A 27,470-nucleotide genomic window follows, 5' to 3' on the forward strand; every position below is an offset into this window, starting at 1 on the left:
CTTTAAGCGGCTATTGGGTGAACCAAACGTGTTTGCCTCGAAAAGGTTCGTGCCACCGGGTGAACCGAAACACTTCCCACCTCTACTTACGTAGGGCTAACTATAAACAATTATACTTATGTTTGCGCCTTTTTAAAACTTTTTAAAGTTATTTTTGTTGTATATAAGCTCTAAAAATGCAAAAGTTTTTTTGAAGACAACCTTACTTAAGTGGCGTCACCACCGCAGCTGGTAGGAGTTCTGTGACCGCAGTTCCGACGACGGCCGCTTCACGTGACCGCCGATAATCCGGCAGGCAAGAGAATCTAGGAGGCTGTGGTACAGCCATATCAATCCATTCATCCATCGTTGCGGTAGTCGCCTTGGTCTAGCCGCCCTAGTCTAGCTTGCCGTGTAGCTAGCGGTTTCGTCTGTCAGATGAGGAGCATCAACGCGCACTATTATTGTGTTGCTCGTGTTTCGTCGGCTTGCACTGGTGATCTTGTGGTAATCTGAGCTTCGCATGACTGCGTGCCATCGATGACACAGCGCACAGCTGTGCCACAGTTACTTTTCTGTGATGTTGATTCGTTGACCCCTCGAACCGTTCCTGCCGGCCGCGCCATGAGCTACCAGTTATCTGGCGACATCATTAACCTGAACGTTGGCGGAACCAGGTGAGACGCCTCTTAGGGTTTCAGGGCCCGAAACCAGTGATAATGCTTGCTTGAATCCCCGCCTCCAAAGTGTATTTTGATGACCACTTCATGTGCGTTCCAGCAATATCCTGACATTACGGTTGCATAGAATCTGGCGTAATTCCTTGGCACTTGTTCCTTTTCGTCCACCAACGTCATCACATATTATATAAAGAAAATGTTTCATAGCAACCGTAAAGAAACAGTGATCTACCTTAAAGAAAGTTTGACTGTGCTCTCGAAGGCGCCAGCTGCAGAAATGGTGCACCGCGGTAAAAAAAAATAAAAAATTTAACTGTGCATATGCTCAGGTATGGTATAACTTGTGCATCTTAAACTGACAGACAGACACGTATAAAGGACGGGCGCTAGACCTGCGTCCGGCGAAAGTTGACCAGTTTTCGTGAAGCCTTCAGTTCCAGGTGCTCCGCACCTACGCAGGGCTCTCTTGGGGGGAAGTGATTTTAGGTGAAAAGAAGAGAAAAGTGAGCCCCGTAACTGTCTCTCAGGGGGAGGGCACCTCAACAGTAGCTCACAAGGGATGGGGGTAGAGAGGGATTAAAAAATAAAAAGATAGAGAGAGAGGAAGGAGAGAGTGAGGTGCAGGGACAGCTAACGATGGAAGTAAGAAAACAGGAAAGATGAACACAGTCGCAGGAGTCGGTGGACGGGGCACTACTGGCGAGAGCTCTTGTCGGCGATAGGAGATAGCGTAGGACGAGTCCAGTAGGCCAGAGCTAGACTGTCGTCGAAGATCGGTGTCAGGAGATGCAGTAGGGCCAGCCCAGCTGTCTAGAGCTACGCCTACATCAGAGATCGCGAGGGCACAACCGGTCAGCATGAAGTTCAGTGAATGAGTCCCCAAGGACTGTCTTCCCCGATGGCTTACATCGCCGGATTAAAGAATTGATATTCCAGGATCCACACTGGCGTCAATCAAGCAGCACTAAAACGATGCGGCCCTTGGTTACGTTTTTCCACCACCTCAAAAGGGTGACCTAAACGTGCAGCATTGTTTTTTCGGCATTTGGCAAATTTGCACTTAGTCAATGCAATTTGCACTGTCATGTAAAGGCTGGTGGCACAAGAAAGCATAGGACACATTGCATTGAATGCAAAGTGGAAGTAATGTACATGGTCCCACCAACTCGTGGAATGTGCTGTGCTGCATCGATGAAAGGCTGCCCCGCAAGGGAGTCTGTGCAAGTAGGCGTCTGGTGCGTAGCGACACCACGGGCTCAAGCTAACGGGGGAGTTTCGACACTCTCCCACGCCTAGGCGTGCGTGGCATTGGCATTTTTGAAGAAAAGGGGATCCTGAGGGTTGACCTGACGTCGGTGGATGAGACCTTAAGGCCCCCGGGCAGAGGCAACACACCCCTTTGGCCCCGGCCCCGGCTTTACGTAGACGGCACCCCTGGGCTAACTCATCCAGGGGAAATCGGCAGTCGCCTTTTTCTATCTCTCTCTTCCTACATCTTCGTCTTTATCTCTCACTTTTTATCTGTCCTGTCTTCTACTCTCTTCCGTTTACTTCCCATTTTCCTGGCGGCAAGGGTCAACACTGTGCAAATAGCCTACCTTGGTCTAAGCGCATTGGGTTATGGCAGTGTTGTACGGCTGACGCCTGCAAGCTTTCAGCATCCGCAAACTTGCAACGTCCCCTTGTTGGGCTCCGTAGTGGGCGGCCGCCAATGCTGCTGAATAAAAATTAAACCAGCATGCATAGAGCTTTCCCCCCACTTACCAATCGTACTGGCTTAAAGCGAGTACGCACTGATGACCTAAATTTTTTCGACCTGCCAATAGAAACATTTCCGCACTTCCACGTCATTCACTGTGAAAAAACTGAAAAGAAAACCAGGACTGTATCTCCTTTCGTAGTTGCCAGGTGTCTTACCAAAACTCTCGGGGCTGGATACAAGGTAACCAAAATGGCTAGCAGAGACCTCCTCCTCAGAATTGTGATCAAAGAACAATTTGAAAAGCTAGACGGCCTCTCAACTTTCGGTGACGTACCGATCACCGTAACACCACACAGATCAATGAAAATAACTCGCGGAGTGGTATCTGACACAGACTTTCTTTACGTGAACGAAACTGAACTTTTGGAGGGGTGGAAAAACCAAAATGTGACTAATGTACAGAGAATTATCATCAGAATAGATAACAAGGAAACACCAACGAAAAACTGAATACTCGCATTTGCTTCCAGTAAACATCCAGAATCCATTAAAACAGGGTACACAAAGACCTCTCTCAGGCTATAAATACCAAACCCTCGTCGTTGCTTCCAATGCCAGAGGTATTGCCACGGCTTTAAAAGCTGTCGTGGTCGCCAGACTTGTGCAAAATGTGGAGTCCTAGGCCACGTGTCTGAGAACTGCAAACAACCGTCACACTGTGTAAACTGTGAAAGAAACCATGCGGCATATTTACGCTCCTCCGCATACTGGAAGACAGGAAAGGAGATAATTAGATTGAAGGTGATGGAAAACATTTCATTTAAGGAAGCACGGCGAAGAGTCTCGCCATTTTATCGACCTACATACGCTGATACGACGCGTCAGGGGCACCGCCGCAACAGCCCTTGTCACTCCTTCAGCCCGCGCATAGCGAGCCGGCGGTTGTGGCACCTGCTTCCATGGTGGCTGTAGTCCAGACTACTCTGCCTACTTGCCAACAGAGACCGGAGACTCCAGGTTCCTCAGGTCTCAAGGCCTCCCCTCACCAGGCGAGGCCCAGAATTCGAACTACCAGCTCACACGTGCGAGCATCCAGTGCCTCCGAGTAGGCAATGGATATGTCGGTACCCTTAGGGCCGAAAGAGAGGCGTGGCTCCTTGGAGCGCACCAAGGAAACAAAAAAGCAGATAACAAGGCCTGGTGATGGCCCTGTTACATGAATTCAAACTCCCCACCTAAACAGCCACTCGCTTTTCAAACACACAGATCTACTTTACATTTACTACGAACACTCGAATTATACATTGGAATGTCAGGGACCTTCTCAGGAACCTTGAATACGTCCAAGAACTTTTGCACGAACATTCGCCAAAAGTGCTGTGTGTACAAGAAACACACCTAAATTCAAAACACACCAACTTTCTCTGTAAATACATTATTTTCCGAAAGGACCGTGATGATGCCATGACATTATTCGGAGGTGTTGCCATTATACTGAATCAAGGGATTTGATGTGCACACTTTAAACTCCGATCATCTCTTGAAGCAGCGGCTGTGTGAGCTGTGCTTTTCAACACACTGATCACAATTTGTACTTTTTATGTACGTCCAAGCTATCACCTACAAAAACATAACTTCCATTCCTTAATAGACTAACTTCTGGAGCTTTATGTTCTTCTTGGAGACTTGAATGCTCATAGCAAGCTATGGGGTGACTCTCGTTGCGAAGCAAGAGGTCAACCGATTAACAGTTCCTTCTCTCGTCGAGCGCGTCTTCTGAGTGGAAAAGAACCAACCTATTACAATATTTCTAATGTAACGAGGGCAGTGGGCATGGAGCTCGAGTATAGAAAAGGAAGAAGACTTGCTGTGATCGCAGGCTTGGGTTCAGTTAGCCGTTGCGCTAAATAAAGCTCTCGTTTGCCGAGTCAACCCCTGCTTGTTCAACAACCCGTTTCAAGTGGTGGAAGTGCTGGGTATCGATCCCCGTACCTCTCGCACTAATAATCCCCGCACCGTTTCACTAATAATACTTACTCCTTCATATATCTAACCATAGTATCTCCATCTCTTGTGCCTCTACTCAAGTTGAAAGTTGTCAGTAATCCCTATGGAAGTGACACTTCCCCTTTGTTTTGAGCACAACTACAGCAACTGAGTGTCCACCACAGGTTCCCAAATGGCTTATAAGCAGAGCCGACTGGGAACAGTTTTATACCATCGCTCGCTTAGATTGGAGTGACATATGTACTTTGAGCATTGATGCTGCTGTCAACTATTTCACAGCGTTTTTGATTGATGCTGCAATAAAATGCATCCTTCAAACGAATGAACACCCTAGAAAACGACGTGTGCCGTAGTGGAACTCTGAATGCCGAAACACGCCAACAGCAAAACAGAGCAAGGGGGTTGCTTCAGAACTCACCGACAGCCGAAAATCTTGACAGCTTTAAGAAAATAGTCTCAAGGCTGGAGAATGCGTCGGCAAGCCAGAAGAGAAAGCTGGCAAAAGTTTTTGTCAAGGATCAATTCACATACACAGGATGCTAAACCCTGGAACATGGTTGGTAGGGTAGCAGGAAGACAAGCACACTCGCTTCCACTTGTAAACACACAGGGTGATACCTCGGAAGATCAAGCGAACTTCCTCAGTGCACACTTCGAACGGGTGTACAGCTCGTCACACTATACTGATGCTTTCCAAAAATACAGAACAAGAATAGAAAAGCAGAAACTCGAACACAAATGTACTAGATACAAGGCATACAACCAAGCTTTCAGCTTAGGTGAGCTCCGAACATCACTAAACTTTTGCAGTAATTCTGCCCCAGGCTCTGACCGTGTGGTGTATGAAATGTTGAAAAACCTATTAATCGAAACACAAAAAACCTTTCTTCGTTTGAAGAATGCTATCTGATTATCTGGCGCTGTCCCTATTTCCTGGAAAGTGGTTATTGTTATTCCCACTTTGAATCCACAAGGACCATTCTTCAGTTTCGAGTTATAGGACTATTGCACTTACCTGCTGCCTGTGCAAACTTTTTGAAAAAATGATAAACTGCCGACTTGTACATTTGTTTGAAACAAACAATTCGCTCGACCAATTCCAGTGCGGGTTTCGAGAGGGTAGATCCACCACCTACCACCTTGTTGGTATCGAGGCACAGATCAGAAACGCTTTCGTTCATAAGCAATACTTTTTCTTCGTGTTTTTCCATATTGAAAAGGCCTATGATACAAAATGGCGCTTAGGAATACTAAGAGGCCTGTCCCATCTTGGCATGCATGGCAGAATGTTTACTATAATAGAAAGTTACTTGTCAAACCGGACATTCCGCGTTCGAGTGGGCAGTGTAGGTGAATTACCGGAACCTTATGTCGTCCTTGGGGACTTGAATGCACACGGTGCGACTCTCACTGCGATGCACGAAGTTGCCTAATCGAACAGTTCTTCTTTTCTTTGGGTGCGTGTCTGTTGAATAGGAAAGAGCCAACATAATTTAGCCTCGCCAACAAAACCTACTCATGCATAGATCTCAGCATTGTGTCGCCATCGCTTGTACCCCTGCTTCAATGGAAAGTGAACTGATCAACAATCTTTTTGAAAGTGATCACTTTATGATCATTCTAAGTACACCACTAGAAGAAGAGCCTCCACATGTTCCCAGATGGCAGACAGATAAAGCGGACTGGGAAAAATTCAGAGAAGCTACTCGCTTAAGTTGGTCGAACATATGTCAATCAAGTATAGATGCAGCTGTAGACTTTTTGACAGTCTGCAACAAAGTGTATCCCACAAACTGGACGGTCCACCAGGCAACACGTTCCTTGGTGGAACAGTGAGTGTCTGAATGCACGCAGAAAGCAAAATAAAGCGTGGAAGATGCTTTGAGACTCTCCGACAGTGGAGAATCTTACAAATTTTGAAAACATATAGTCTCAAGGCAGGAGGACGCGTCGACAGGCCAGAAGAGAAAGTTGGCACAACTTTATATCAGGCATAAATTCATATACACAGGAGGCTAAAGTATGGGCCATGATAAGGAGAATAGCAGGAAGACTAGTACATTCAGTAGGGTTGAGAGCTGGGCTAGTTGGTAAGACATCATTTAACCATATGGTGTATGGTGTAACCATATAGCGAGTGTCGTGTTTTCTTGTCCTCTTATCCCCGTGAATTTGCGCTACTACACCATATGGTTAAACTAGTACATTCACTCCCTCTCGTAAGCACACAAGGTAACAGCTTGGAAGATCAAGCAAACTTTGTCGGCGCACACTTCAAAAAAGTGTCCAGCTCGTCACATTATAGTGAAGCCTTCCAAAAATACAAAACGAGAATTGATAAGTAGAAACTGGAACACAAATGTACAAAACACGAAGCATACAACCAAGCTTTCGGCTTAGCTGAGCTCCAAACGTCACTAAACTCCTGCAGTCATTCCGCCCCATGTTCTGATCATCTGGTGTACGAAATGTTGAAAGACCTACCAATCGAAACGCGAGAAACACTACTTTGCTTGCATAATGCTATCTGGCTTTCTGGTGCTATTTCTATTTCCTGGAAAAAGGCTATAATTATTCCTATTTTAACTGAGGAAGGGCAAGGACCCTTCCTCAGTTTCGAGTTGTAGGCTCATTACACTTACAAGCTGCCTTTGTAAACTTTTTGTAAAGATGATAAACTGCTGACTTTTACATTTTCTTAAAACACACAATCTGCTTGACCGATTCCGGTGTGAATTTTGAGAGGGTAGATCTACCACCGGCCATCAGGTGCGTATCGAGGCAGAGACCAAAGAAGCTTTTGTCCACAAACAATACTTCGTTGCTGTGTTTCTGGATATTGAGAAGGCTTGCGACACAACATGGCGTTTCGGCACATTAAGAGACTTGTCTCACCTGGGTGTGCGCGATAGAATGCTCTCCATAATCGAGAGTTACTTGTCCAATCAGACATTCCGTGTCCGTGTGGGAAGTGTTTTCTCCCAAACATTTGTTCAGGAAACGGGAGTATTGCAAGGTGGTGTACTTAGTTGTACACTTTTTATTATCAAAATGAATTCATTGCACCTGGCCATTTCCTGCAATATGTTCTATTGTGCATAGGTCGATGACATCTAGCTTGGCTTTGAGTCATGCAACCTGGCAATGTTTGAGCGGCAGGTTCAGCTAGGTTTAGACAAGGTCTCCAAGTGGGCGGAAAAAAATGGATTCCAACTGAACCCACAAAAAAGCACATGTGTCTTGCTCTCCCGAAAGAGAGAGAAAAAAAACTTTATTGAAGTGTCTCTGCTTGGGTCAAAGGTGGCGGGGGGCAGGGAGACGGGCCCCTCTGTAACCCTCTTCCTCAGGCGGCGGCCAGGCCTTGAATTATGGCGGCGTTTTTGGCCAGCCGGACACCCCAGAGCTGGTCCTCTGGGCACGTGATAAGCAGCAAAGCCTTCCACTACTAGGCCGTGATGACAACCGGTGCTGCGAATTCTCACAAGTACACCTCTGTTACGTCGCCGCCGTGTTGAGATCATCCGGACTCCAAGCCATTCGGGGCTCACGGCAAACGAACACGCTCATGGCGCCGCCCGAGCTCTCGTCCATTGGGCGCGTCATCCAACAGAGCACCACCCCTTGCGACCTAATGCGGCTGAGCGAGAGATGATGGTCTCCTCGTATTGCGACAATGCGAGGGACAGAATGATTACCTTTGGAAAAATCCTAATGTATTACCGCAAGGCTAGCGTTAAATACCCACCAGCACACAAGTGTCTTAGTAAGCCGCAGTCCACTACCTGGTATCTATTGCAGACACGCACTTTTCCCTGTCCGTCACTGTACAGCCGTATTTACCCCGCTGTTCACATGCCACAATGCAAAGCGTATGGTGCACCTAACGCCGAGCTCGACCATATTATATGGGCCTGCCCCGCAGCTACTTACTCCATTCAACACAGCACAAACCCTACATCCTGAAAGAGAGGTATGCGCTTAAAACCTGACATTCAACTGAATGGTCAACGTCTGTCTGTTAATGCTGAGCATAAATTCTTAAACCTAATCTTGGACCACAAGTTAACCTTCATGCCGTACGTCAAGTATCTAAAAGCTAAATGTGTAAAAGCCATGAATGTTCTAAATGTGTTGTCACATACTACGTGGGGTAGTGATAGGCAATGTCTCATGAATTTGTATAGAAGCCTCATTCGCACCCGCTTAGATTATGGGGCCGTTGTTTATCAGTCTGCGACTCAAAGTGCTTTGAAGATGCTGGACCGCGTGCACCATTTGGGCATCCGCCTTTCTACTGGTGCTTTTCGCACCAGCCCCGTAGAAAGCCTTTACGTTGAGTCAAATCAGTGGTCGCTTGATCTGCAGAGAACTTACATGTCCTTTGTATATTTCCTTAAGGTGAAAGAAAACAAGAAGAACCCCTCATACTCCACTATTAATGATTTGTCGAGCTCCATTCTGTTTCAAAACAGGCCTTCGATGAGGCAGACCTACTTAGTTCGCCTGAAGGGTCTAGCTGAGGAAACTGGTGTGCCACTTGAACACAGTTTAACGGCTCCTGTAGCATACCCGCCACCGGGACAGTAGCAGACTATAGACTGCGATGTGCCTTTCCTAGAAGTTACAAAACACGTGCCCATTGCCCATATCCGAACACACTTCTTGGAACTTCAACACAAATACACACGTCCTGAGTTCTTTACAGATGCCTCAAAGTCTAACTCCTCTGTGTCCTACGCTGCTGTCGGCCCACCCTTTTCGGATGCTGGCCCTCTACATCCAGACACAAGTATCTTCACAGTGGAAGCTTACGCAATACTTGTGGCCGCTAAACACATCAAACAATTACAACTACAAAAAACAGTAATCTATATGGACTCCCTCAGTATGGTAACAGCTCTGCAAACTCTTAAAAACAAAAAAACACTGTCCTCATCTCACTTTACTCTAAAAGAACTTGTTGTTGGGCTAGTTGGTAGAACATTTCGAAAGGTTAATTCGAGCGTGAAATTCGAGCGCTGTGCGTGTTTGATGCATGGGTGTGTGCGTGTGTGAGTGATTGTGTCAAGTTTTCGCGCTCCAATTAACCTTTCACTTTACTCTATTTTATGCACACTCAAACAACATGTAGTGTGCAGGGTGCCAGGGCACCGTGAGATCCAATTCAAAGTGATGGCGGATCAGCTTGCTGCATTCGTCCACGACAGCACTGCCACTACACCCATATCAATCTTGGCCCTTGATCCTAAACCGTCTCTCAAACGAAAGCTCAGGGACTACTGGCAGAACAAGTGGAATAGACACACACAAAACAAACTACATATTATTAAGCCACACCTTGGTCATTGGCCGCCAGTATCAAATCACGTCATACAGAGGTAACGCTAACGAGGCTCAGGATAGGACACACATACACAACACACTCATATCTTTTGTCCAGTGGCGATCCACCATTGTATGACAGATGTGGTGAAGCACTCACAGTTCTTCACATTTTAATCCAGTGTAAACAATTAGACACTCTAAGAAAACACTTACCGACCGACAGCACCTACCGTCAGCATATGCCATTACACCTTGCAATGTTTGTCGGTAGGGAACCACTTTTCACTCATAAATCATTGCTAGCTTTTTTAAGAGAAGTCCACTTCTATCATGTAATACACCCACGCATTGCGTAGTGCGACCTCTCATGAGAGGTTGCTGCTGCGGTGGCTACATGGAAAAGCACTTGTCTCACGGCCCTTGGACACAAGGGCGCTGATGAGGCAGTTGTGCTAGTGTGAAATATTTGCTTTTATTATCAAAAGTTTTTGTCACCCATTTTTACTATACAAATCACGCCACTGTCATGATTTTAATACTTATGTGTTTACCCGCGTTAGCGCGAGGAATTTTAAGGCCCCTATACAGCCGCGCACCATATCATTGTCCACATCTCTAGGCACTGAAATGGCACTCTTTCGCCATAAATTGGCCCTTGCACCATAAAGCACCAAACATCATCATCACCAAGGTTAAGAACAGGACATACGCACACAACACATTCATTTCTTTTGTCTGGGGGCGATCCACCCTTGTGTGACAGATGTGGAGAAGCACCCACCGTACTTCACGCTCTAATCCAGTGTAAAGAATTAGACATGATGAAAAGACGACACTTTCCGTTACCCTACTGACAACAGATACCACTTCATTCTGTAATGTTCGTCGGTAGGGAAGCACTTTTCACACATAAAAAGTTGTTGGCTTTTTTGAGAGAAGTCCGTACTTTTCACGTCATATACCCGGGCATTCCGTAGCACGACCTCTCCTGAGAGGTCTCCGCTGCGGTGGCTACACTGAACAAAGCGCTTGCAAGGGTGTGAATGATCGAGGCAATTGTGCTAATGCCATACATGTCCACCGTGGTTTTTATTATCACAAACTTTTATCATCCATTAACACCACACACTTTTCAGGCATGGTCATGGTTTTATTACTTGTATGTTTTTACCCGCCTTAGCACAAAGAATTTTAAGGCCCTTATACAGCTGATTATCACAATCATTGTGCATATCTCTAGTACCATGAACTGGCGCTCTTTAGCCATGAAATGGCCCTTGCGCCACAAAACATCAAACATCATCATCATCATGAAAGGCCTAGAAAGCACCGTGCAGCTGTCCATTCATTGGCATTTGGCAGATCACTGCTGCAGGTGTTCCTGCATGTCGGACCTTAAGGACACTGGTATCTTGCACAGTTTTATTGCACAGGAAGCTCACGATATCACTGAGGCATACTGCATCAGCATAGAAGCTGATAGATGTATGAGTGCACCTTCTCTGGCTTTGCTGGTGAAAGAAACAGTATATCTGAAGTGACACTGCAGGGATCTGTGTTAGTTGTGCTGTCTGCACCTCCTTGTGAGTTCTGCGTATGTTTGTACATGTTTTGATGTCAGCAAACTTTCAGTTGATGCTTGGCGTTCAGTTCTCTCTTTCCTCTGTGCTTGTTCCGCTGTGCTTGCAAGGTGCGCAAGTTCTACACCCAACTAGCCGACATTTATGTTTTCATCAAGCACACAAGATATTCATTAACAACAGTACTGAAAGTTGGGCGAGTTGGTACTCATTCATGACTTCTTTGCGCAAACACGTACACGGACACAAGAAAAAGAGGCAAACAACACGGGCGCAAACTCACAACTAGTTTATTTTGAACAACGAACTGTACTTATATCTTCACGTAGCCCACACGCTCCCCCATCGGTGGATCCAGGAACAAACGAGATAACCCAAAGCAAGCTTATTCAGCGCTACGTCATGATAAGAACCACGAAAAAAACGGCAAAAATTGAAGAGTTCACGCATCTGCAGACGGATTGTAGCACGTGCCTTTCAAAAAGTGAAATTCTTTATCGGACAAGGTGACGGAAGCTTGGCTAACACATTTTTCTCCCAAGTTTCTAATATGGAAAGCTTCAATCAACTCCCTGTTAATTTTTCTCTTGTGAGTTGACAAAATCTTTGTGTCTGTAAAAATTGGTACGCACCCACAAGACTTGATCTGGTGGATCACTGCAAGTCTTGTGGGTGCGTACCAATTTTGGATGGGGGGGCGTGTGGGCTACGTGAAGATATAAGTACAGTTCGTTGTTCAAAATAAACTAGTTGTGAGTTTGCGCCCGTGTTGTTTGCCTCTTTTTCTTGTGTCCGTGTACGTGTTTGCGCAAAGAAGTCATGAAGATATTCATTATTTTGTATGTGCTACTTAACTGAAAATCTTAATCACTAAGTGCGGTTTCTCATTCAGTCAGTCGAATTTCGTTGACAAATCCCCCTCTCCAAAAAAAATGGTTATGTACCTTCTGGACCGATAGCCTTCCAGGGCTAGTGGTCGACCCATGTTATTAAACAGGTTATTAGTGCAGATGTCAGTGTAGTTGAATGTGTGCAGAAGCATGCTGATGGAAATTGCACATTTTTTACTGCATAGCGTTTCGGCTTGAGCACGGCCTCTGTCAGAGTAAAAGGCTGAGCATACATTTTCGGCCATCGAGACACGGGCAAAGTGAATTTGCGAAATTCACAGAGCGCTAACACCAGCAAAATGTAAATACAGCAATTTGGATGAAGGACATGTAAAAACACACCAATGAGCCACTTACCACACCAGTCACGACGGTTGCACACAAAGGAACAAAACGATATAGATTGTTACATAGTCAGAAGTTATGTAGACGTGTTATGCACAAATTAACTGAATATGTTGAGGCCTCTCACATCGTCTCCTGTTTAGACAAGTGCCGCTGCCAGGTCATTCATATTGCTACATGCATGTATATTGATATTCTAGGGGCAACGCGCGTGTGCGCCTGACGAGGAAGACGAAAAGTTGTCTCCGCTCGATCGCTGGTGAACCAGTTATGCCATTACCACTGGTTTTGAATGTATCTAATCCCCAGCCTCATCGTTACGGCGTCTCGTCTTTTCCGTAACATATTTGGTGGAGGTAAAACGTTCCCCGTCTTCACCACGAAGCTTCGCAGGGTCGCACCGTTCAGTCTCTGGCCATGGCTACCAATGACAACAGCCCGTCAGCATCTCCATCTGTAGCTCCAGCCATTACATACCTGACGATGCCCACCCCCCGTGATCCCGGTACATTCTCGCACAACCTGGGCTTGACGTTGACTACTGGCTCCGTATGTACGAGCGTGTTAGCCAGACACACCGATGGGACCCTACCATGATGCTAGCCAACGTAATATTTTACTGGCACCCCGCAGGTCTGGTTCGACGCCCGTCAGACCGAGCTCACCAGCTGGGATACCTTCAAGGAGCGACTATGCGACATTTTTGGGGACCCATCCGGTCGCCAAATGGAAGCGCGAAAAGAACTCTCCACTCGTGTGCAGTCCTCAACAGAGTCGTATGTCTCGTACATACAGGGCGTGCTCGCGTTGTGCCGAAAAGTCGACGAGCAAATGACAGAGAGTGACAAGGTGGGCCACATACTAAAGGGCATCGCGGACGACGCCTTCAATTTGCTCGCCTCACTAACGTAACGACCGTAGATATGACTATCAAGGAATGCTGCCGCTTCGAAATGGCCAAAAGTCGCTGTGTTCTGCCTCAATTTACGCGGCTACCAAACACGGCTGTTACATCCTTTTGCACCGGTCTCGGTGCCGCACCACCCATGCAGGACAGCGTGACACGAATAGTTCGACGGGAGCTTGAGGCGTCAAGTCCGGCACCATTTTTTTCGCATTCCCTCGACCATGGCGCCGCGCAAACGTTTCCGGCGGTCTCCGTTAGTCAAGCCGTCGTGAGGCAGGAAATTGCAAAGCTCGGTTTTCCTGTGGCATGCTCTGTCTCTCGACCTGTCTCCAGACCAATGACAACAAACGCACCATGCCATGACTTGCATTTTATTCCGCGATCCCGCAATCCAGCGTAATGAAAAACTGCAGATGACAAGCCGATCTGCTTCCGCTGCCACCGAGTTGGCCATATTTCCCGCCACTGCCGCAGCACTTGGACGCCCTCAAATTGGAGCCCATTTTCCTCTACTCGACCATACGAGGACTCCCGTCTGTATTCGCCCAGTCGTGTGTACCCTTCTTCCGACGTCCCTGACAGCCGCTCCACTGCTCGTTCGCTGTCACCTCAATGCCGCCGTTCCCCATCGCCTTAACCACGCCGCTATCCATCACCGGTCAACTATGGATCTTCTTGGACTTAAAACTAGATCATGCAGCTCCGAGAGGTAGTGCTGCATCACTTGCGACTGATCCAAATCCTCCGTTGACGCTCCCCTTTAATACGTACTTGATTGAGGTGTATGTGAAAGGTATTTATTTGGCGGCGTTAGTTGATACCGGAGCTCAAGTGTTTATAATGAGGGCTCATCTGTGTCGCCTGCTCAAAAAAGTCTTCACTCCTGCAGCAACTAAAGCCCTCCGTGTCGCTGATGGTGGAATTGTGGCCATCACTGGAATGTGTACCGCTCGTGCTAGTATTGCCGGCCGTCATGTCCCCATTTTATTTACGGTGCTTTAATATTGCCCGCACGACCTAATCTTGGGCATGGACTTCCTATTGACGCATTCTGCCTTGATAGATTGTGCCACCGGTACTCCCTGTCTAGAACTTCCTCTTCTCCCGGATTCTCGCCCTGAACTCCTGAACATCCTGTGCACCACTGACTTCTTCCGGATACTGCCTAAAGCTTTCACATTCGTCAAATTGGCAACACCCTCTCCCGTGCTCGACGGTGATTATATCGTGACGCCGATTATTGATGCTCTCCTGGCGCGTGACATTACTGTCTCACACTGTGTCGTAAGCATGGCCTCTAACCGAACATATTTACCTGTTATCGATTTTGGTTTCATAAAACAAGTGCTACTCCAAGGAATTTCGGTCGCCACGCTAAGGCCCTTAATTGACGACTGCGTCACCTGTTTTACGGCAGACGTATGTCTCGAGCACCCACATTACTCGCAGGATGCCACGTGCCTCGATGCGACCTTACGCTCCATGATCGCCCCGGACCTCAAACCTGAGAAGTCAACCGCGCTATGCCGCCTTCTGGCTTCATACCGTGACATATTCGACATCGAGAGCCATCCACTCGGCCAGACTTCACTCGTCAAGCACCGCATTAACACAGGTGATTCTCATTCCATTCATCGGCGACCATACCGGGTGTCTGCCACCAAGCGTAAAGTAATTCAACAAGAAGTCACCAAGATGTTAGCCAAAGGAATTATTGAACCCTCTTCGAGCCCTTGGGCGTCCCCCGTTATGCTTGTTAAAAAGAAAGATGGCACGTGGGACTTCTGCGTGGATTACAGTCATCTGAATAGAATCACGAAAAAGGACCTTTACCCTTTACCTCGCATCGATGACGCTCTCGATTGTCTCCATGGCGCCCGATACTTTTCTATAATAGACCTACGTTCCGGCTACTGGCAGATTGCTGTCGACGAAAAAGACCAAGAGAAGACTGCATTTGTAACTCCAGACGGCCTATATCAGTTCAAGGTTATGCCGTTTGGGCTATGCAACGCCCCAGCCATGTTTGAGCGCATGATGGACTCTCTGCTACAAGGGTTCAAATGGCCAACATGTCTTTGTTATCTTGACGATTTTGTTGTATATTCCCCAACATTTGAGACCCACCTTTAGTGTTTGTCAGCTATTCTCGACATATTCCGCACTGCAGGCCTCCAATTAAACTCGTTGAAGTGTCGCTTCGGACGCCGGCAAATTACAGTGTTGGGCCATCTTGTCGACGCCTCTGGTGTGCAGCCAGACCCCGAGAAAATTCGTGCAGTCACCAGTTTTCCTGTACCCCAGTCAGCCAAAGACGTTCGGAGTTTTATAGGGCTTTGCTCCTATTTTAGAAGGTTTGTGAAAGATTTCACAATCATCGCTCGACCCCTCTCAGAGCTGCTGAAGAAAGACGTCACATTTACGTGGGGTACCGACCAAGCTGCTGCTTTTTCTCACCTAATCACGCTACTCACGACTTCACCCATATTGGCTCACTTTGACCCATTTGCTCCGACGTACGTTCGAACCCATGCTAGTGGTCACAAAATCGGAGCCGTGTTAGCCCAACGCCAACGGGGACACGACCGAGTTGTCGCCTACGCTAGCCGCCTCCTCACAGCTGCTGAGCGCAACTATTCTATTACGGAGCGTGAATGTCTTGCTCTTGTTTGGGCAGTCTCAAAGTTCCGCCCATATTTTTACGGCACTAATTTCTCTGTGATAACTGACCATCATGCGCTATGTTGGCTTACGTCACTGAAGGATCCTACTGGCCGGCTCGGGCGCCGGGCTCTGCGACTCCAAGAGCACACCTACTGGCCGGCTCGGGCGCTGGGCTTTGCGACTCCAAGAGCACACCTACACGGTGACGTACAAGTCCGGACGCCTACATCAGGACACAGACTGCCTGTCTCGCTACCTGGTCGCTGAGTCGAGCGCTATGCCTGACACCGACACCAAGATTTGCGTCTTTTCTCTTTCGCAAATGACATGCATCGGTGACGAGCAGCGCCATGATGCGTCCTTGCGTGCTATCATTGAGCGCCTCAAATCACCATCTTCCAGTCAGTTCCATCGCTTATTCGTGCTCCACGATGGTGTATTATACCGTCAAAGTTTTGAGCCGAATGGACCGGCTCTGCTGCTTGTCATTCCGAAACACCTTCGCTCGGAAGTTCTACGTGAACTTCATGACCATCCGACTGCTGGTCACCTTGGTGTGTCACGCACTTACGACCGAATACGCTGACGCTTCTTTTGGCCAGGCCTTGCACGCTCAGTCAGAAGATACGTTGCGGCTTGTGAGAAATGTCAGCGCCGCAAAACACCATCGACACTTCCTGCTGACGCCTTCAACCACTTAATGTTCCGTCAGAACCGTTCTTCCGCGATGGCTTGGATTTACTTGGCCCTTTCCCCTTGTCTTCCTCAGGTAACAAGTGGATAGCCGTGGCCACCGGCTACGCCACGCGTTATGCCATCACACGAGCTCTCCCAACAAGCTGCGCCACAGATGTCGCCGACTTCCTCCTCAAGGACAAGATTTTGCAACACGGAGCTCCACGGCAGCTGCTTACAGACCGTGGCCGCATCTTTTTGTCAAAGGTCATAGCCGACATCTTGCAGTCCTGTAAAATGAGACACAAGCTGACTACGTCGTACCACCCGCAAGCCAATGGACTCACGGAGTGTCTAAATCGAACTCTTACAGACATGCTGGCTAAGTATGTGCCTACGAACCACACCGACTGGGATCTTGCGTTGCCGTACGTCACATTTGCCTACAATTCCTCGCGCCATGACACTGCCGGTTTCTCTCCATTTTTTCTGCTGTTTGGCCGAGAACCAACATTGCCTCTAGACACCGTCATACCGTCCCCTGGAGTACTGATCAGTGAATATGCCATGGACGCTATCACTCGGGCAGCTCACGCATGCAACATCACCCATACTCGCCTTCTCGCCTCTCAAGAGAAGCAATGGCGCTTGTATGACCAACGACACCGCGACGTACGCTTTCGGCCCGGTTCTTTGGTACTGCTCTGGTCTCCGACCCGTCAAATCATCTTGTCAGAAAAACTGCTTATTCGCTACACAGGCCCATACCGAGTCCTTCGTGTGGTTACTCCTGTAACATATGAAATTGTTCCTGCTACCCCGTCGCCTTCATGTGCCCAACAGGCTACCGATATTGTACATGTTACGCGCTTCAAGCCCTACAACTCTCCTAGTGACGTTGACATTTAGATGCGCCGAGACGGGGCTTGTGCCACGGGGGGTTATGCTACATGCATGTATATTGATATTCTAGGGGGCGACGCACGTGTATGCCTGACGAGGAAGACGAAGAGTTGCCTCCGCTCGAACGCTGGTGGACCGGTTACGCCATTACCGCTGGTTTTGAATATATCTAATCCCCAGCCTCGTCGTTACGGCGCCTCTTCTTTTCCGTAACAATGTGACAAGGGGACTCTACTGCACTCTTCTTCATACAAATTGCAACAAAGTATGTGAATATTTTCGAATTCACAAATTTAACTCAGTGCCATATTTCTGTGATGTCCTGATGATCGAATTTTTGTTGGTAACATGCTAACGTATCTGTGGAAATCTTCACTGTTGCTCTCATTTTGTTCCTTCCTGTGTAATCATCGTTTTATCTTTGGTCAGTGCTGTCTAAGAATCGTGTACGCAAAGCTTTGCGTTTGCATGTACTGCTTATGCGTCATAGGCCATCTTTGTAGGCCATCTTTAAGTGATGGATGTAGTGAGTGACTGCAAGGGCCATTAGAGTTTTTGTATGCTATTTTAGAACTCCCTATTGTTACAAGTGCTTTTAATGCGATGGCGTTAAAGAGCTCATTTTGCAGAAATTCTGCTGTTGGTGGGTGTCTGAGTCATGGGTAGTGAGTGAAAAATCATCTTTGCATAACTGAAAAATTCAGGAAAATGCAAGTAAAATAAATTATTCTGGATCAGAGTAGGGATCGAACTCAGGTTGTTTGCATGGCAAGCGAGTGTTCTACCACGCAGCCATGCCTCTGCTTGTGAATCCAGTGAAAATAACTTCCTCTGCTTGCAAATGCAGTGCAAGTAACTTTCATGCTTAACAAAAACACGTGTCCTGTATATATGCTTCACAATACAACGTGAAATATTGTCAGAATAGTGCGTGGTACAAGCGTACGTTGCCATCGGGGATCAGAACATGTGATTATCATAACGACTTCATAGTTTAAAGCCAATCAGTCACTACAAAAAGCACACTGCACCATTGAGTCAAATCATCATTAAATGACCATTGGTCAACATGCTTGGTGAGCATGAGGCGTCTCGCGCGATGTGCCATCATTCGTATGACCTAAAGGGAAGATTGCGCAGCACCACCCTTCAGGCGCACCCGGTGTGTTCAGTGTCGGTTTCTTTAGCATCGTGGTCTGGAAATTCGAAGATGCATCTCTGAAACTATGTGCAATATTTGAAATTTTTAAAAATTAGGCTCACCATAATTTGTGTCACATAACAACTTTGCCATATAAACAGCCATGCTAAAATTGATAATAAAATACCAATTCAAATATTTTTCCTAATTAGTCATTTTGGAGGGATCTAGTTAGGGGACAAAATCTTTCTGCTTCAGCCTAAAAATTGACCACTTGCGGGAAAGCTACCGATGAGCAGTAACAGCATTGATAACGCCCTCTGCATGCATTTTTGTTTTGGTTGGAAAACATAAGCCCTGCCGGCCGCCAGTCATATATTCGAGTGCCTTGGTTGAGGGCCTTGATATTGTAGTTAGGGCAAATATGCGAGCACATCGCGTGGATCATTTTGCCGAGAAAGAAGCATGAAGAGCTGAACCGGATTGTTCATGTGTAGATGCGAGAAAAACTTGCAAAGGCTTCCGGTGATGGTGTATGATTAATCATGCCTTTTTTCGTCCTTGTTCTGAGTTATCGCAAGTTTTTCTTGCATCTAAACCAAGAAATAAGTGCCAACTTCGGAAGGCTCCGCTCCGGGAGGTTACGTTCAGAAAAGAAAGCTGCTCGGATAATGACATGTAGAATGTTGGCAGAGGAGGAGAATATCTCTAATGAAACAGAGGAGTTTGGCTCATGCGGCTCACCGTGGCTGCCAAACTAACATTTTCAGGTCCCTTTAGTGTAGCACGGCAGCCACAGCCTTGCGTATATCAGCGCTTCTAACAGACCGCACTACTGCTATTAGTGTGCGAAGATGTGCTCTCACGTATCTGCGCGAACTATGATTGAGATAGAAGCACAGGTAATTTAATAATCTCAAAAGTGGAAGCTGCATGCGCAACCACTTTATGTATAGTAGGAGAAACTCCTGTCACGGGAAGAAAGCATAACGTTGTATATTAGGAAAGTGCATCCTCTTGCTAATACTGTCGTAGTCGCCAAAGCATTGACGCTCATTCATTTGCGCCATCATTTGATACTTTGTTGATTTTAACAACAGACGCTTATATTGCCGCATGTTGTTAGGCATCTGCCGAAGTCCTGCGCCGCTTCCTGCTGCTTTGAATTCTGCCACACCAACGGACAAGCCAAACATGCCAAGCTATAAACGCGCCATGCAACGCTGGTTGCACGTGTCACCACATCACGCGCTGGACAAGGAACGCTGGCGGTTTTTCGAGGAGCAGCTCGAGGCGAGACGCAAGAGAAGTTGACGAGGTTTTGACCAGTGAGCTCACAACCTTTGTGTATTTAGTTGACGGGCACAAGTTGTCCATTAATAAATAGCTGTTTTAGCTTCCGGCACTGTATTTGTTCGTTACAAACTGGTGGAGGTGCTGGGTATGATTTCAAGCCCATCTCAGCATAGGGAACATAGCCCAGAACCCCGAAGGTTGGAGCAAGCACTGTTGACTCCCGTACACCAACGAACGAGTCGTCGCCTACGAGGTGAGCAGCCCGAGTTTGGTGCCCTCTTCGATTCTTCGAGACCAGCGGAGGACGTAAGTTTCGGAGCCCCTGCAATGGCCACCCAAGCGACTTCATTTCCATCGCATATCGTCATGGACCCGCCCCGCATACCAGAGGTATTTCACGGTGATATTTTCGAGGATTCCGAGGACTGGCTCGGCGGTTTCGAATGCGTTGCCAGACTGAACGGTTGGAACGAAGACCGGAAACTTCGCTACGTCTACGTGGCACTGCAAGATTCTGCACGTACGTGGCTCGAAAACCACGAAGTGTCCTTATTATCGTGGGACGACTTTCGAAGAGAGTTTCTTGCTACGTACACAAACACGGACCGCAAAGAAAAGGCAGAAGCCGCTCTTCAGACGCGAAACCAACGGAACAACGAGAGCGTCGCCATGTACATTGAAGACATGTCCCGACTGTTCCGCCGACCCGACCAGAACATAGCTGAGGAAAAGAAGTTGCGGCACCTGATGCGTGGAGTGAAGGAGGAACTTTTTGCAGGTGCGTAATCCACCGCGCTCTCTTGCTGAGTTCAGATCAGTGGCGACCATGATAGAAAAGACCCTGCAGCAGCGTGCGCGCCAATACAACAGGGACGTAAGCGTCTCATCTGTTAGGGCGGCGTCGACAACCCTCACGAGTAACATTGATCTCTTGCGTGAAATGGTGAGGGCTGTCGTAAGGGAAGAACTGCAGAAAATACACATGACTCAAGCTCATCTAGCGATGTCCTCACTTTCCGACGTTGTGCGCGAAGAATTGCGGCAAGCGGTTCTACAACCACAACCTCAGGTACTACAGCGCGCACAACCGGAGCCTCCGCCTCAGTTGTCGTATGCGCAAGCTGTACGACAGGACCTCGGACGCATGAATCGGACGGCTGCGACTGCTGTGATGCCTCCGACGTTTTCTCCGAGTACGCCGCTACCAATGCCGGAAGCAAGACCACGTAAGAGCGATGTATGGTGCACTGTAGACCGGCGGCCCCTTTGCTACCATTGCGGTGAAGCAGGTCACCTTTACCGGGCGTGCCAGTATCGTCGAGCGGGACTGCGTGGTTTTCCAGTCAATGCACCATGCCCACGGAACGGTGAACGGCCCTACGAAATCGAAGAATACTTGTCTTCACGCTATTCACCTCAAAACGCGCAACGATGGGAGTCGCGTTCGACAGCACCGATGCGCTATCGGTCGCCGAGTCCTCGTCCGTCATCAAATCTCCGAAGATCACGTTCACCTAGCCCGCGGCGAAAAAACTAGAGCCAGCGACCTCTGGAGGTGAGGCCGCTGATATACGGACAACTGAAGACCCTCCATTGTTAGCCCGACAGGACGGTGGCAGTTACGCAATGACGGTCAAGTGCAGTAGTAGCGACGTTACCTCCGAGATATTAGTCACGATCGACGACGTCGAGGCCGTTGCGCTAACAGACACTGGTGCAGACTATTCCGTTGTCAGTAATGCTCTCGCAAAGAAGCTTAAGAAGGTGATGACTGAGTGGACCGGACCTCAGATACGTACCGCTGGAGGGCACTTAGTTAGTCCCGTGGGGTTATGCACCGCAAGGATTGGAATAAGAGGATTTGTGTATGTCGGCAGCTTTGTTGTGCTTCCTGAGTGCTCCCGGGAACTGATTATAGGCATGGACTTTTTGCAAACAAACAATGCAGTCATTGACTTGCAAGAGTCCCAGGTTTCGTTTTCTACAAAGAATACCATCGCCTTCTGTCATGCGGAGAAACCAACCGTTCTACCTCTCCGCATTGTGGACGAAGATGTAACTGTGCCGCCATGTTCCAGTGTGACCGTTCTTGTGAGGAGTGAAGTTCTTTGTGACTGTGACGGATTAGCTGACCGAAACATCGGACTGCTACTAGAAAAAGGACTATGCGTGACAAGAGGCCTGGTGAGCCTTCGTGACGGATGTGCGTATGTCCTATTAACTAACTTTCGAAATGAGCTGCAAGCATGTTGCGAAGGGAACATCCGTAGCATCGCTGCATGAGTACGTGCAAGTCTCAGATGTTTGCACTCTTGATAAAGCTTCAGAGACAGTAGATAACGTACTGCAGTCAGTAGACATTGACAGAGAGCTCTCGTCATATCAGAAGCAACAGATTGCTGACCTCATTAGAGAGTTCGCCAAGTGCTTCTCCACCTCGTCGAAAGTCGGACGTACTCCCGTCGCAAAGCACCGTATCGTGGTCGAAGAACACGTGAGACCTGTGCATCAGCGCCCATACTGAGTAGCGCCAGAAGAAAGGGAAGCCATCAAGAACCAAGTGCAGGAAATGCTCAACGATGATGTAATCCAGCCATCCAACAGTCCGTGGGCATCACCGGTAGTGCTAGTCAAAAAGAAGGACAACACTCTGCGGTTTTGTGTTGACTACAGAAAGCTGAACCAAGTCACAAAGCATGATGTTTACCCACTTCCATGGATCGATGATGCCTTGGATAAGTTACGCAATGCTCACTTCTTTTCATCATTGGACTTAAAAAGTGGATATTGGCAGATCGAGGTGGACGAACGAGATCGCGAGAAGATGGCGTTTGTGACCCCAGACGGACTATACGAGTTCAAAGTGCTCCCTTTCGGTTTGTGCTCAAACATCAGATAAATACTCCTTTACAAAACTGTTTGACGTCAGCGTACGCATCGGGACGATGCGTTTCAGGAGGGGGCTAATGCCGCATGCTGTTAGGCACCTGCCGAAGTCCTGCGCCGCTTCCATCTGCTTTGAATTCTGCCACACCAACTGACAAGCCAAACGCGCCAAGCTATAAACGCGCCATGCAACGCTGGCTGCACGTGTCACTACATCATGCGCTGGACAAGGAACGCTGGCGGTTTTTCGAGGAGCAGCTCGAGGCGAGACGCAAGAGAAGTTGACGAGGTTTTGACCAGTGAGCTCACAGCCTTTGTGTATTTAGTTGATGGGCACAAGTTGGCCATTAATAAATAGCTGTTTCAGCTTCCGGCACTGTATTTGTTAGTTACAATATCATAGTAAACTAATAACGCTTGTAATACTCTTTACTTATATATAAAAATGTCACTACTGGCAAGGCAGTCTCAGTGCGTTGCGACGATCTGACCTGTAGTTACGACTGACCCTGTCGTTTTCATGTAAACACCAGTCCTCACAGATGGTGAGTACGTAAGCCACTCTCACTGGACCTAGTTCATCGCCAGACATTTAAAGGGTCAACTTGAAACATTGAAACTTAGCTTCAAGTGTCTAACCCAGTGTTCTCCTTGAACGAGCTGGCGCGAGGAGCCTGGCAAATAGTCGAAATTGTCGAATGCAGTTATCACCTCGTTTGATTGTTGCTCAGGCTGAAACGTGAAAAATCCTCATTCCATATCAATAATGCAATTGTAAAGAATCTTCTCCTTCTCTACCATATTATTTCAATAATAGGCACGCGTTTTTGGCACTAAAGCAACAAAACAAGCGCACCTGAACCGCTAAACACGGCCTTGATCATGTTAGTTGGTGAAAAAGTTTCCGACCAAAAGCACGAGCAAAGCTTTCCTATTTACACAACAGGAGGCGCTCACTTTTCCACAAATGGTCAATTCGCTGCAAAGATGACAAGTGCTTGTCAATTATGGTTTATCAAAAAATCTGTATTGCTTGACAAAATGCCATATATATATATATATATATATATATATATATATATATATATATATATATATATATATATATATATATATATATATATATATAGTTATAAACTTCGAGAATAGTGCAGTATAGGAAACAAAACAATAAAATATTTATGTAATCCTAACAGTTTATTTAATCCTAACAGTCGCCTCCGCTGGCGGCGCGTCTTACCTATACCCAGTAACAATGCCAGAATTACCCGCTCGTTTCCGGCGGCTCTCCGTTGCTCCTTTCTAGTTCCTCTCCTTCTTCTGCTTCTTGTTGTCTGTTGCTACCTCGTTCGCCCGCTTGTCTTTTTCTCTCTTTTTTTGGAGGGTCTTTAAACTGTGAGGGTGACCCTCAGCTACGGGAACTTGTATCATTTCACTTACATCCTCCGAAGAAGGCTGGTCCACCAGTTGAAACTGTTAGGATTAAATAAATATTTTATTGTTTTGTTTCCTATACTGCACTATTCTCGAAGTTTATAATTTTTATTACGGTAGCCGGAAGAAACTCTGATCATCTATTTCATCTCTCTCTCTCTCTCTCTCTCTCTCTCTCTATATATATATATATATATATATATATAATGAGTGCTTTTGTGGATCCAGTGCTTTGTATGCGTTAAAAAACGACGGGCGAACGTGCAAAAATGGTCATTACTTCCAACGTTCCGGCAGGGGGGCCTGCCTTCTCTGGCGAAGGCAGGCCCTCCTGCTGAAACATCTAAGTAATAAACATTTTTTCACGTATGTCGGTCGCTCCTCAATGAATACAAAGCACTGAATCTGCAGAAGCACTTCTTCACACACACACACACACACACACACACACACACACACACACACACGCACGCACGCACGCACGCACGCACGCACGCACGCACGCACGCACGCACACACACACACACACACACACACACACACACACACACACACACGCACGCACGCACGCACGCACGCACGCACGCACGCACGCACGCACGCACGCACGCACGCACGCACGCACGCACACACACACACACACACACACACACACACACACACACACACACACACACACACACACACACACACACACACATATATATATATATATATATGAAAAAGAAGGCTGTCCTTGGATCCAGTGGAAAAATACGAAGTGGAGGACGGGCAAAACGAAAACTTTTTATTTTTTCTACGTTTCAGCCGAGGACCGGCCTTCATCAGGGAAAACACGTTACAAAAAATTTTTGTAACGTGTTTTCCCTGATGAAGGCCGGTCCCCGGCTGAAACGTAGGAAAAATAAAATGTTTTCGTTTTGCCCGTCCTCCACTTCGTATATATATATATATATATATATATATATATATATATACATTTATTCTTTTCATCCGAAGTTGTTTACCTGAAGCAAGTTTTGTTTTAATGTTCTTTTCTACTTATGAAGCTATTGAAAAGCATGCAAGAAAATACAGAATGCAGTAAGTACTAGGGTTTGCACTGGACAATTATATCCTGTGCACTAGACACCAGTATCCATTTGTTGAAGTTATGGGTACACACATTCTACTTTATGTCTTGGAAGAATGCTGATTGATTGATATGTGGGGTTTAACGTCCCAAAACCACTGATGATTATGAGAGACGCCGTAGTGGAGGGCTCCGGAAATTTCGACCACCTGGGGTTCTTTAACGTGCACCCAAATCTGAGTACACGGGCCTACAACATTTCCGCCTCCATCGGAGTGGAAGAATGTTGCTTTTAGGTTTTTCAGAAGGGTAATTGTTTCAGAAAACATGAGAATGATCAATTATTAACCTTATAAAAGAAAAAGTTTCATGTAGATGATTGTCACACACGCTGTTCAGCATCACAGAGGTGAAAAAAGAAAGACAGAAGTGAGGAAGCCTAGTGCTAGTGGTATTCCCTTCATGCTCCTGTTTCGTTTTCTGCGTGTGCTCTTGGAAAAGAACAAAAATTGACGGGCGAGGGCGCCTAAGAACCACTTGCCTACTTGCTGTGACTTGGTGCTAAATGCTGTTGGTAGATTCCCGAGCATACATACGTTTTTATCTTTCATTGCTTAGCCACAGGATTGTCATATCAAGTTTCATGTTAGTTTTTTTCTCCCCATTTTTAACATGACTTGTACCAAACACACTTATGTTCAGCCTACAGGACATAAATGCACTCTCACATTGTGAGCGAACTTGTGATTACGAAGGTTTCAAGAGGACGTAAGTTAGCTCATATGATTATTCGATTCATGTGATGCCTAAACTGTTCTATTTAAGACATTATTATGAGACAAAAAGGAGGCTTAGGAAAGAAAGTGCTCCCCCTTTTCAGGGAAGGTTTCTGTTTCAGGTTTGCTTGCTTTTCTGCTCTTTCTTGTTGTGTCCTGGCGGTGGGTCAGAAGTAATAAAATCTGGTAAGGCAAAGGCATGATGCGTGTTCATAACTTCATCAATGTATCTGCATATATCGAGTCAGTTTTTGCTGTTCAGTGGCTCTCTCCTAGCATAACTTACCCAGTGAACAAGCAACTCTCATGTATATAGCAATACCTTTCATGTGCCATTGACTTTAACAATGTCTGCGAAGGAGTCTGTAACTTCTGCTTCTGTGTTTTATGAAACGAATGCAAAGCACAGTAGGGCTTTTGTCTTGGCAAAGTAGCAACACTCTCCTCTACTCCAGCCCCGAAGGGGCATCTGCGCAAGCAGGCGTTTGGTGTGCAGCGGCACCACGGAGCCGAGCTAACAGGGGAGTTTCGACTCCCTCCCACGCCTAGCCGTGCATGGCTTTGCCGTGTCCGGGGAAAGGGGGACCCTGGGGATTGAGCTGATGCTGGGTGATTGGACCTTCAAGGCTCCCGACAGAGGCAACACACCCCTTTGGCCCCGGCTTCACGTAGACGGCACCCCTGGGTTGACCCACCCAGGGAAAATCGGCATTCGCCTTTTCCTATCCCTCTTCCCCTAATCTTCATCTTTATCTCTCACTTTTTATCTGTCCTGTCATCTTCTCTCTTCCGTTTACTTCCAAATTTCTTGGCGGCGAGGGTTAACCTGGTGTAGCTATTCAACCTAGGATAATTATAACAGGTTATAGCGGCGATGTATGACTGGCGCCTCCAAGTGCTTGCTTTCAACCTTGTAGCATCCCCATGTTGGGCTCGGTGGTGGGTGGCCACCATCGCCACCGAACTTTATAGTCTTTTATGGCAAAAGCTTTTCCCCCCCTTCCTGTTCGCTCCCTGAAAAGGTGGCACACCGAAGACACTTTCCTGCTTAACACACCAAAGCCGATATTCCCAAAATACTATGTTATCCACAGCCAGAACGAAAAGAAAACAGGTCGAGCGATTTCCCCTTTCCTCGTGTCGAAAACTCGCACGGAAGCAATAGGCCCAGGCTATAAAGTGACAAAGATGGGAAGTGGCGATCTTCT

At 47.1% G+C, this 27,470-nt stretch overlaps 1 protein-coding gene across 4 annotated transcripts in view; it reads left to right on the forward strand.

The window, feature by feature from the left end:
* The first annotated feature begins 270 nt into the window (after positions 1-270).
* Positions 271-27,470, forward strand: part of LOC119167769 (SH3KBP1-binding protein 1) — a 433,186-nt gene continuing 405,986 nt past the window's right edge. For all 4 annotated transcript variants that reach the window (XM_075865768.1, XM_075865770.1, XM_075865764.1 and 1 more), the window contains exon 1: positions 271-656. Coding sequence is in view for 1 of the 4 variants with exons in the window: in XM_075865764.1 (XP_075721879.1) it covers positions 520-656 (137 nt within the window). In the remaining 3 variants the exon portion in view is untranslated. The remainder of the gene's footprint in view (positions 657-27,470) is intronic.

The sequence above is a fragment of the Rhipicephalus microplus genome, chromosome 6, assembly GCF_043290135.1.
Source record: "Rhipicephalus microplus isolate Deutch F79 chromosome 6, USDA_Rmic, whole genome shotgun sequence".
Lineage (NCBI taxonomy): Eukaryota > Metazoa > Arthropoda > Arachnida > Ixodida > Ixodidae > Rhipicephalus > Rhipicephalus microplus.